Source organism: Apiospora marii (genome assembly GCF_038362585.1).
Source record: "Apiospora marii strain CBS 49790 chromosome Unknown utg000004l_segment0_segment1, whole genome shotgun sequence".
In the NCBI taxonomy this organism is placed as follows: Eukaryota; Fungi; Ascomycota; class Sordariomycetes; order Amphisphaeriales; family Apiosporaceae; genus Apiospora; species Apiospora marii.
The window spans coordinates 1,010,067-1,022,115 of NW_027117376.1; the positions used below are offsets into that span (position 1 = coordinate 1,010,067).

General features: G+C 54.8%; 4 protein-coding genes across 4 annotated transcripts; 2 read left to right on the top strand and 2 right to left on the bottom strand.

The window, feature by feature from the left end:
- Positions 1-2,345, top strand: PG985_007277 (uncharacterized protein; the record flags this gene model as incomplete). Its single annotated transcript, XM_066827046.1, has 7 exons — positions 1-38; positions 95-181; positions 260-611; positions 674-896; positions 958-1,020; positions 1,097-1,183; positions 1,243-2,345. The coding sequence occupies 7 exons, from the start codon at positions 1-3 to the stop codon at positions 2,343-2,345; spliced, it is 1,953 nt and encodes a 650-aa protein (XP_066684721.1).
- A 2,195-nt stretch (positions 2,346-4,540) lies between these two features.
- On the top strand, positions 4,541-6,346 carry PG985_007278 (kelch repeat protein; the record flags this gene model as incomplete). Its single annotated transcript, XM_066827047.1, has 1 exon — positions 4,541-6,346. One exon carries the CDS (start codon positions 4,541-4,543, stop codon positions 6,344-6,346), a length of 1,806 nt encoding a protein of 601 aa, XP_066684722.1.
- A 551-nt stretch (positions 6,347-6,897) lies between these two features.
- Positions 6,898-7,984, bottom strand: PG985_007279 (uncharacterized protein; the record flags this gene model as incomplete). Its single annotated transcript, XM_066827048.1, has 3 exons — positions 6,898-7,266; positions 7,388-7,678; positions 7,862-7,984. 3 exons carry the CDS (start codon positions 7,982-7,984, stop codon positions 6,898-6,900), a joined length of 783 nt encoding a protein of 260 aa, XP_066684723.1.
- Positions 7,985-8,650: 666 nt separating this feature from the next.
- On the bottom strand, positions 8,651-9,556 carry PG985_007280 (AhpC-TSA-domain-containing protein; the record flags this gene model as incomplete). The annotated part of the gene is made up of 2 exons (XM_066827049.1): positions 8,651-9,111; positions 9,244-9,556. The coding sequence occupies 2 exons, from the start codon at positions 9,554-9,556 to the stop codon at positions 8,651-8,653; spliced, it is 774 nt and encodes a 257-aa protein (XP_066684724.1).
- Between the last annotated feature and the right edge of the window lie 2,493 nt (positions 9,557-12,049).

The window sequence follows — 12,049 nt, forward strand, 5'->3', positions numbered from 1 at the left end:
ATGGCCGAGAAGCCTGAGAAGATCACCTCGACCGACATGTGGGTAATGCGACCCTGGTGACATATGCCAATTATGCTAACCAAACAACTAACAGCCCGTCGAAGGGAGTGTCGGACACCCACATTGAAGATAGCACACGCCACGGTGCCGATGATGCCGTGAACACGAACCTGGAAGCCAAGTAAGCAAACCAATTCCAATGCTTTTGTCAATCTCACAAGGGGAGAATTGGATTCGGGTTTCCTAACACCGGGCTCAGGATCAAGAACCCTCTCAAGGGAGTTCCTTATGACCAGCTGATGCGCGACGTTGACGCCTTCGCGGAGGAAAAGGGACTGACCGAACACGTCGCACTCTTGCGAAAAGGTGCCCTTGTTGCCCAGGACCCAACGAGCTTTGGCGAGAACCTCACGGGCGAAAACGCGCTTGATGAGGCCGAGATCAAGGCTTTGCGAGAAGAGGTCACCCACAAATGGCGGCTCCCGGCCAGGCTTTATCTCACCATCGCCACTTGCTCCATTGGCGCAGCTGTCCAAGGCTGGGACCAGACTGGATCCAATGGCGCCACTATCTTTTTCCCTGCATACTACGGCATTCAACACAATGATCTTGTAAGTAGACTTTACAACACAGATACTATGTTTAGGCCTACTCTAACGCTCCCATCTTGCAGCTGGTTGGCATGATCAACGCTGGTCCCTACATTGGTTGCGCCCTGCTCGGCTGCTGGCTTTCGGATCCTGCAAACAACTATCTCGGTCGTCGCGGTGTCATCTTCGTCTCTGGTCACTTGTGTCTATGGCCTGTCATCGGCTCTGCGTTCTGCGAGACGTGGGGGCAACAGTTCGCTTGCCGCCTACTTATGGGCGTCGGAATGGGTATCAAAGCTTCTACAGGTTCGTCTTCGGTCTTGTTGATTTCTACAACTGCAACTGCATGTGATCTGACATGATCTAGTACCGATCTACGCTGCCGAAAACTCACCAGCGTCCATTCGAGGTGCACTTGTCATGTCATGGCGTGAGTTTCGCCCCTTATACCCCAGGGCAATTAAATGCCCAAAGTCGGTTGGATCATCACACTGATATCGGAATAGAAATGTGGACTGCGTTCGGAATCATGCTTGGAACGGCTGTCAACCTGGCATGCTTTTACAACGTACACAACTGGAGACTTATGCTCGGTGAGTTGCTCTCAACTTTTACTGTTCTATAACGAACGAAAGACTAATATGTCGTGAAGGTGCCCCCTTTATCCCGGCCGTTCCTCTCGTCTTTTTGATCTACCTGTGCCCAGAATCCCCCCGCTGGCTCATGAAGAAGAACCGGTACCCTAAGGCCTGGATCAACTTATGCAAGCTTCGAAATCACCCTATCCAAGTCGCAAGAGATCTTTACTATATTCATGCACAACTCAGCATCGAACTGTTGATAACGAAGAAAAGCAACTACTTCACCAGAGCTGGTCAGCTCTTCACGATCCCGCGAGTCCGACGTGCCAACATCGCAGCGTTCACGGTTATGCTTGCTCAGCAAATGTGCGGAATCAACATCATCGCCTTTTATTCAACAACCGTCTTCGAAGCCGCCGGCTCCACCAAGTTCATTGCGATGGTAAGCTCCTTCGGCTTTGGCACGGTCAATTTCCTGTTCGCTTTCCCGGCATTCTGGACTATCGATACATTTGGACGTCGATCCCTACTGCTATTTACTTTCCCCAATATGATGTGGTCACTCCTGGCTGCCGGCCTCTGCACGCTTATGGATAATGAGAACCCCGCCAAGACAGCATGCGTCGCTGTTTTTGTGTACGTATTTGCTGCATTTTACTCGCCTGGTGAGGGTCCTGTGCCTTTCACGTACTCGGCCGAGGTGTATCCTCTCTCCCACCGTGAAGTCGGCATGGGTTTCGCCGTGGCCACCTGCCTGGGCTTTGCTGCGGTTCTCGGAATCACCTTCCCCTTGATCCTCAACTCGCTAGGTACCGCCGGCGCCTTCGGGCTTTACGCCGGGTTCAACTTCGTGGCCTTCTGGATGATCTTCTTCCTGGTGCCCGAGACGAAGCAGCGGACGCTCGAGGAGCTCGACTACGTCTTTGGCGTGCCGATGGGCAAGTTCGCTTCCTATCAGGTCACCAAGGCCACCCCCTTCTGGTTCAAGCGCTACGTCTTCTTCCAGAAGGACGCCAAGCTCGAGCCGCTCTACCATGTCGAGAACGACGAGCATGACGAGCGCGACTACTCGGACCGCGCCGAGCGCCACCCCATGCGGAGCAGCCCGGCGGAGCTGGACGTCGAGAAGAGTGCGCGTCCGATGCCGGAGCTGCAGGGTGACGAGAAGATGTAAAACCGATGAGCCTATAATTTTAGGTTGCTCACTCTACCTGTTTTTGCTGGCGCGCGATGTTGTTTGGATGCTTCACAGGTTTTAATACGGTTTTGGCTACGATGGAACGAGCTCGTCTTGTCGTTGTCGGCGAGCGATTATTACAACTGCGAATATTGGGATCGCTCCTTTCTTTTTAATTCTATAGTTGACCCGAGTCTACGGACATCTGGTCAGAGAAATATACCCCCGCCTCTTGGCTATCGCTCTTTAGATGTGTGCGACACTCCCTTTCTCACCAGATTCGAAGATGATCCCTGATAAATAGACATGAAGTTGAACATAACATTTCCATGAAGTTCTTTAGGTTGTAAACCAAAAGGATCTTTGGTGTTGCTTGTCTTCGAGCGGCAAATGTTGCCCATAGCCTCGGAAAGAACTTTGGTGGTTGTTGTTGCTCGGTGGAAAGGAGAGAATCGGAGAGACGCGGAATCTCTCGCGTACGACTATCGCACCACCATCAGGGGCAGGATCGCGTAGGTAGTTACGACGAGGACGAAAGTACACCACGGCGTCGTATACGATACGACGTATGCAACGAGAATCCTATCGGGAAGCTATGGGTTTGGACTGAAATGAGTATAGGCAGACGCTAGCCTTGTCGAGAGGGTTATATATGTTCCTACTATATACATGTAGCGTGTGGGGTGAGGTAGGCAACGGCCAGAGCAGGCGAATTTAGCCGGTATTTCCAATGTTGAAGCCTCCAGCTGTTATACGAAGGGTCGACCGCCAGGAACGTCCGCGGGGGTTTAAGAGCAATGGGTTCCGGCCGTCGCATTCCACCGTTGGCGAAATCTCAGGACCGGTGGCGTCTAAGAGCGTGATGGCGCTTAGCTTGGTGCGTCTAAGGTAGTCAGCCTCATGTTCTTTTTCCCTTTTCGATCCTTCTGAGGGGCGACGCCCTGACTAACTACTTAGAACATGCATTGACGATGGCACGAACAATATCTAGTTAAAATGTGTGATTAATGCCACCAATCTACCTACATTGTCCGCAATTGTACAAGTATATTCAGATGCGTCATCTTGGATTCATCGATATGTAAGGTATGGGAATCATTTGACGATGCAGGTAGGTGGAGCATATACCAGCATACTGATGTATGCATGTGTGTACCTGAGATGGCCAACGGCCGAGTCTCACTTTGCAAATGAGGAAGATTCGAAAGTTGTTCGAGTCAACATTAGAAGCAGCTGTGAGAGACATTTTGTAGGCGTCAATCAGAGTTTGAGGTAGCAGTAGCTGGACCAGTGCACCGGGAACAAGTCACCTGCAGGCAAGGTCTGATCTGCATCTACCGTCTGGCCGGATTGCAAGGCACATACCACCATGCCAAGTCATTTGAGGGAGACCGACCCTCACTCCCTGCAATGTATAACATCAACAACTTTGAGTCTTCACACCACACATGGGAGCATGATGCTTCAATTGGCAGGGACGAGACCAGAAATCGTGTGCCTGGCCCGTCCTAGCTCCTACATCGAGCTGCATGTGCTGCGCCCGCTTTGTGGTGTTGTTCGTCCACATGCTTAGCGGGCTATGATGTGTCCCGGCAGGGCTTATTCTGTGCTGCAGGGGTACGGACCCCGCTAAACACGCGTGCTTTCAGGCACTTTGGACGATCCAGTTCAGCAACAAGCTCCAACCGTTAGTAAGGAAACCGGGAAACACATCACGATGGGGGGTCCCTTCCAGCTGGACCCTGCCCCAAAACGACCAAGTATATTTAGAAGCGGTGCTCCCAATACCTCGTATTCATGCCGAAACCCAGCCTCTGCCTATCGTTGGATCGATTGCTGTAGATCTTGGGTATATAATCGTTGTCGGGTTTCCCTGCAACTGCCCGTGTCTTGAAACAAAGAGTTATCGAATTGGTGGTACCCCTCCTCCTTCGAGAATAGAAAACAGCTCCCTCCCTTGCAACATACGTCACATTGTGGTCGATTTGAACAACGGCAGGCAACAAGGGAATCCACAGCAACGCCGGCCTCTACGCAATACGCAACAAGCTGCTGAGCAAGCCAGTAATATACTAGCCGCGTCTCCTCGTACACTTCCTTTGTTCATTCCAGGAAGTCCCTTCTTTTTGCTTCCCAGCATCAATTGCAACACCCAAACTCCCGAGACTCAATCAATCAATAGGCAGCCCACCATGGAGACCTTCGGAAAGCTCAAGCGTCGTACGACGGATCTCATGGAACAGGCTCCCAAGAGCATGCCTGCTATGCCTTCCATGCCTCAGATGCCGAATATGCCCAAAATGCCAAAACTGCCTGCCATGCCAAACATGCCACAGATGCCTTCAATGCCGCATATGCCGAACATGAGCTTCAAGCAATCGGAGTCCTCGATGAAGGGTACTTGGCAGCACATCGACCTTCCTCCCATTCCGCGCTCGTCCCATTCTCTCAACGTCGTCGGTGGATCGGCCTATATCTTCGGCGGCGAGACCGCGCCCAACAAGCCCCTCGACAACGAGATGCACATCATCGCCCTCCCCTTCAGCGGTGCCCCGGCCGACTACTACTCAGTGCCCGCCCAGGTCTCCGCCAGGACGCAACTGGCCGAGACCCCCCTCAACACCGTGGGCGAGATCGAGGAGTCCGCCGCCGCCGCCGCGCTGCGAGAACCCCTCACGGATCCCCTCACCGACGTCCCGCTCTCCTCGTCGCCTCCGGTGGCAACGCCCACATCCGAGGCCAACCCTCTGAGCCCGACCGCCGCCGAGAAGGGCAAGGGCAAGGACCTCACGCACATCGAGGTGCCCGCGCCGCGCATTGGGCACGCCACGGCCGTTATCGGGACCCGCATTTTCATGTTCGGCGGGCGCAGCGATACTTCGCAGGAGTCGACGCTCGACGAGGGCGGCCGCGTCTGGGCGTTCGAGACCAAGACGCACACGTGGTCGTGCCTGCTGCCCGCGTCGATAACGGGCGGCATCACCACGGACCCCAGCACGGTGCCCGCGCCCCGGTCGTACCACGCGGCCGCCTCGACGGACAAGCCGCGCGAGTTCCAGGGCATCAAGCCGCTGCGCCGCACCGAGTCGTGGAAGCAGTGGGCCGAGGGCGACAGCGCCGAGGTCGGCATCCCGCAGCGGCCCGTCGCAGGCCACATCGCCGAGAATGCGCGCGACGAGGAGGACCTGGACGCCGGGTTTGGCACCCTCTTCATCCACGGCGGCTGCCTGGCAGACGGCAGCCGCACCAACGACATCTGGGCCTTTGACGTGCACAGCCGCATCTGGAAGCAGCTTCCTGCGGCGCCCAGTCCCGCGAGGGGAGGCGCTGCCCTGGCGGTCGCCAAGAGCCGGCTGTACCGCTTCGGCGGGTTCGACGGAGAGTCCGAGCTGGGCGGGCAGCTGGACGTGCTCGAGCTCGGCGTGGACCAGTTCGACGACCGCGTAAGCCGCGGCGAGGTCAGCGTTGTGGCGCGCGGCGACTGGGTCAGCCTCGTGCCGCCCACGTCCCCGACGCTGCAGGGCAACAAGGCCCCGATCGAGACCAGCGCATCGCTCATCCCCACGCAGGACCACCAGCCCTGGCCCGGCGCCCGCTCCGTGGCGGGGCTCCAGCTCGTCCTGGGCTCCCAGGGCCGCGAGTACCTGCTGCTCCTGCTCGGCGAGCGCACGCCGACCGCGGACGGCCACGAGGCCGCCGGCGCCTTCTGGGACGACGTCTGGGCCTACCAGGTGCCGCCCCAGGGCATGACGGCCGCCAGCCTCGCCGACGCCGCGCTGCGCCTCGCCGGCCGCAAGACGGGCGAGGGCCGCTGGACCCGCGTCACCCCCGGCCCCTACGACGACGAGGCCGACATGGACGTCGAGGGGCCCGGCGCCCGCGGCTGGTTCGCCGCCGCCACCATGGGCGACCTCGAGGAGGGCGGCGTCGTCTTGTTCGGCGGCAAGAACGAGGCGAATCAGCGGCTGGGCGATGGCTGGATCTTCCGGCTTGAATGAGGGGAAATCTAAGTTGAAAGATTCAAGAGGGAATTGATTTTCTAGCATGAAGATTACGACCGGTTATGCGCGGTTTTCTGATTATTTCATCATTCGGGAGTTTATTGACGAGGAACAATTGGGACATGAATGATAAGCGTTGTGTTCTAGGCATACTGAAATGGTGCCTACAACGAGAACAGCTCTGGGTACTCCTGAATGGCTGGCTTTTAATGCTCAGCGATTCATCAGGGACTTATTCAACTACAAGAATGACAATTTCAATTCAATAAATCAAGTTAAAAAAGAAAGGCACGGACAGATGAAAGTGTCGTCTTATTCCATCGTGAAATCTGAGTTCATTCAATACACATACGGATCTTATGTACAAATACGCCGGGCATCCCTCTGATGTGGTGATGCTTGTTCTTGCTGCTCTATACCTCCTTGGGACATCTGATAAGTGCCGTCCCAACGGCTATGAGTTCCGCTTTCTTCTTCTCCTCTCCCCCGTACGTAGTATGCGCTATACCGAACTCCCACCCCGTCATTGCCCGAAATTTTTCGTTGTTTTACAGATCTGACCGCGTGGTCTCGGTACCCCAGGGCTCGCTCGTCAGGTTGGTGGGGCCGGCGCTGTTCTCGCACGTCTGGCGGCCGCTGAGGGGACCGGGGCTGGGGACTTTGAGGGTGGTGCTGCCGCCGGATGCGGACTCGCGGAGGGCCTTGAGGAGCTGCTTGGTGGTCTCGGGCGTCAGGTCCTCGTAGTAGTCGTCGTTGATCTGGACCATGGGGGCGTTGACGCAGGCGCCCAGGCACTCGACCTCGACGAAGGTGAAGAGGCCGTCGGGGGTGGTCTCGCCGCCGTGGTGGACGCCGAGCTCCTCCTTGACGGCCTTGACGATGACGTCGCTGCCGCAGCCACCGAGTTGGCAGGGGGTCTGGGGTTTGTTATGTCAGCTTTCTGCTTTGTCCAGAAACCGCAGTTGTGCCTGTTTCCTTATCTCTTCTCTTCCCTCGGAAGAAATGCTAAGGGTCCGGGGGGTGGGCGGGCTGGCTTACCGTGGTGCAGACCTGGACGTGGTACTTGCCGACGGGCGTGCGGTTGTACATGGTGTAGAAGGAGGCGACCTCGTAGACGCGCATGGGGGGCATCTCGAGGACGCGGGCGACCTCGTTCATGACGCTGATGGAGCAGAAGCCGTGCTGGCGCTGGCCGAGGTCCAGCAGCGGCATGACGGCCGCCTTCTTGTACTGCGGCGGGTAGCGCTTCAGGATCTCGGCGATGATGGCCTCGTTCTGCGAGGTGAACTTGAAGGGGATCTCGGGGTTGTTGTCGGGTGTGTTGCGGTGCTGTTTTGTTCGGTGGCAGTTAGCAATTGTCCTTCATTATCGTATCGCCATCCTGAGAAGCTCTGGACAATCCCCCATAGCTGGGAAAATACGATGGCCGGTCTATAGCTCGAGCCTCATATGTTCCTCCCATCCATCCGTCGTTTTGCCTCGCGGGACCTGGGCTGCTTGCTGCCAACTTACCACAGAGAGGGAATCACTCCGTCGTACCGCCGCGGCAGTAAAAGCCCGGAATTGGGTACGGGGAGCTCGAGGGGCCGCGCGAATAGCTGTGCGGAGCAGCATGGGGCAAAGTTTGGACGCCATGGTGCCGTTGTGGAAGCTCAATGGCAGGAAATCGCGGGGGGAGAGATCTGGTGAGAGCTTCTTGGGGAAATCAATGTCGTCGTCGGGTCCAGTCCAATTGGCTTCAAAGATTCCCGACCTGGACCGAAAGGTCAACGATTGATTAGAATCGACTTGATTGGCCGAGGAGGTGGGTACCGCGCGGCGAATCTTCGGTCTAGTAAGGATCCGGGACTACGAACTGAGACGGAAACACCTTTGTACCAAATCATTGCTGTCAAACGTTGGGAAGTGCATCGACGTATACTGCGACGAAGGCTGCTTCATTCAAATGATTGATATGTTGTTCATTTGTAAGTATTTTGATTGATGAATGTGTGCATCGCCGGGCTACTTGAGGTCGCAGCCATTCGTGATGAGCCAGCATCTCAAGCAACAACACTCAATTGAAGAAGCTACCTACAAATTCGCAGCATCATCTTTCGACGTGAACAAACTTGTCCAATCGTTTGTTTTAGTAATAAAAAGGTGAATAACATTTAGATGACTAACGCCCATAAACGTTTGTTCCCCAGCACAAAATGGAATGAGGAGATCCGTCGCTGTTCAGGATACGAAATTCATCTTGTTCCTCCGTAGCATACTAATCCAACACTAGATATTGACTATATATAATTCCGCAAAAGATTAACTGGCAGGCTCCTTCACAGCTTCCTCGGCTTCCTCAGTCTTCCCCTCCGCGACAGGGTCTCCATTGGTCACCGTGGCCTCTTCAACCGGCTTCACGGCCTCGGGCTCTTCCTTGGTCTCAGCAGCAGCAGCGGCCGGCGCAGCAGATGCTCCTCCCTCGGCAACCAGCTCCTTCACGGCGTCTACTGTCGCGGCGGGACCGCCAGGCTGGGCGAGAAGGACCTTGCCCGTCTTATCAACGGCGAATACGCCGCGGGTAGTTCCCTTGGGCGCCTTTCTGAGGCCGATGGCACCGATGAGCGTGGCACTGGGGTCGCACAAAAGTGGGTATGGCAGCTTCTGCTTTTCCTTGAAGGTGGTGTTGGCCTTGGGAGAGTCCGTGGAGAGGCCGTAGATAGCCAGCCCGTCCTTGGTGAAGGGTTCGTAGTTGTCGCGGAACATGCAGGCTTGGTTTGTGCCTTGATATCACAGACTTTGTCAGAAGCCAGCGCATTATATGTAGGACACACGGACCAATACACACGAAGGGAAATAACATCGAACATGAGTACCGTAGGTATCAAAAACAAAAAGAGAGACAGTCTACTTACAGCCAGGCGTGCTCGCCTTAGGATAAGTAAATAGGACGACGCCCGACTTGCTCTCGGTGACGAGGTCCTTGAGGGTGGTCTTTGCGCCGTCGTTGGTCTCAATTTCGCCGCCGAAGCCGTCGAGGGTGATGATGTCGCCGACGACGGGCGCGGCCGCGGCCTTGGATGCGCCATTGGCCTTTTCGGCGGCGGCAGGCTTGCCCGTGACGGTCTCCTTGACCTTTGCGACGGCCTTGGAGACCTTGGAGGTCTTTTTAGCCGGCGGCTCTGGCGCGGGCGGAGGCGCCTTGCGCTTGCGCAGCTCGGGGGCCATGGCGAGGGGGATAGAAGGGTATATAAGTGGCAAAAACGGGGATTTAAAGGAAGATTGGGGGTCGCGAAGGGGTAGCGACTGCGCAGGCACAAAATCTGGACAGACTGGACCGAGTCTGGATGGAAAGGGAAGAGGGACGTTGGTGGGAGATGGTGAGCTTGAGGTCGGCAGAGGTCGCAGGTAAACAGGAGGTTGTCTAGGCCGCTGGCCAATAGAAAGCGGCCGTGACGGGAGCTTCCTTCTATGAGCAGGGATTAGACTGCTTCGATGATATCGGCCCCCCGGAGTATGTGGAGGTGCAGCTGGGTGGAGGTGGTGGAGGACGGAATGCACCACTCACGAGCAGCTTTCTTCTGTCTTTCACACCAGCCTGGTTGCAGCTGCGTGTACCCTTTCTTCCTCGTCTTCTTCGGCTTCTTCTGCCGGCAGTATACGCTCCAGCAGCAGCACACTAGACAGGATTATCGCCAGGCAAACAAAAAGAAACGAAACGACGATCATCATCAATAATGTCGACAGCCCCCCTCTCTGTGCCCTCTCTGTCCGGGCTGGCTCTGTGCAAACTTAAGCGCTTACATCACACGTTGGTTGTTTTTAAACCCGTTTGAGCCAGCCACCACCGGACGAACCTGAGGGCCCCTTCCACCTCTGCGCCTTCCAGGTTTCCTCCTTTTGCATGCACCAATGCTCGGATCCCATGTCGCAAAGTTCCAGGAGGTGGTACCAAGAGGTAACGATTGCGCGTGCCTACCTCCCATCAAACAGGTCCTGCCCCCAGCACATTGGCGAGTCCAGAACAAATATTTATGGGGCGCTGTACCTAATCTTAGGTTAGTGGTCCATTTCCATGTAATTGCGACTTTCCCGTCTCCCACGTTGCATCTCCTTGGAATCTGAGCTAGCTCGCGCCGCTCGGGATAAAAGGCACACACCTTCAACTCTTCTCCGTATTCCGATGATGGAAATTACCGTTCTTAAGCTGGTAAAACCACTGTTGGTTTTATAAGAAGTAAAATAAAATAAATTTAGATTCGATTATTCTTACAAACGTTTTGATGATTAAATGCTGTAAGACGAGTCGAGTCGTTGCAATCTTTCAGTCCGAACCGCTGGTGAGGCATCTGGCAAATGCACCGCTTGCTGTTGAGCTTACCTAACCCATGCTGCTGAACCAGGTAGGGCTTAGCACCCTGTAATAATGCGCTGTTGTTAATGAGTGCTGAACCAGCAAACTGCATCTTCTCACAAGTAACAGCACGTAAGCCGCAGACTCATATCTACCTACCCAGTCTCTCTTGTCATTGGTGTGCCCTGTCTCGATTAAGCCTCGTGTTTGACGCTCAAGCCTGGGTCGGAAAATGTCGCAAAAGATATATCTGCTCGATTGCCGTCTTTTGTGCATGTTACCCCTTGGGGCTGAGTTCGCGATGACTCTACATCAATCAACTATGGGGTTTAAGATAGATCAGAATTAAACATACTGTACCTACATAATCTACAACCCCCCAAGACAATCCAATCCTCATATCTGCTATACAAGGTCGCTGGCAACCTATATCACTGGCCCACTTGCGGATATCCCATCGGAGCTACGAGCATAGTGGTTATGTGTATGTGTAGAAACGATGCATACGGCTTCATTTGGACCTGGCAACAACATTTCGAGAGAGATCGTCTGAACCGCGAAAGACACGGCCCGAGACCATGATCGATTTAGTCGAGATGCAGAAAGCAGGTAGGCCGGCACCGCAAATTGTCTGGACGACGGTCAGCTGCTGTTGCTGCTCAGCTTCCTATATATAGAAAGAACAAGGGAAGTAGGTAGGCATGTTAATCTATCTATTCCAAACAGCGGTCCCTCCCCCCGGTTGACATATGCGCGCCATCATGTGCAGGCGGACTTGGTTGGCTGCTTAGGTACGTACGGTTCGATAACAGGTCATGTTAATTTTGGTTGGCTCCTGCGGGCTGCTGAAGAAAAAGTCCCTCCCTTGAAACGTGTAAGTATGTATTCGTCTTTGTTCTTTTCCTGCCTGCGTAGCGTATGTACATAGGCAGGCTCCCGTTTGCTTCGGCCTCATCCCTAACGACTGGCCGGCGCGCCCATCAGTTTAGATGTTTAGTCGGTTGTACAGGACCCCCAGCAGTAACCAAATAAACTTGTTTGTTGTAGCAAATCGTACTTGCCGTCATCGGGATGGGGATCGTGTCACTTTGGGAGAGAGGGAGAGAGCAGAAGAAGAGCCTTACGAAGATTCGGTGCCCATTGCCTTGATCTTTCTCTTCTCTCTTTCCTGCGATGTCTGAACTGACAGCGGTTGGCCTGCTATCATTTTAGGCTTTTCTAGCAGCAGCAATTCGAGAAAACTCCTTCACGACTGTCAAACTATAACCGCAGTTTTCAACGAGTTTCCCGTAGCCCAATAAAGATATCACATGTCATCAGCAACATGCCAGGCCACTCGTTATCTCTCCGAATTCACTTCCCACATG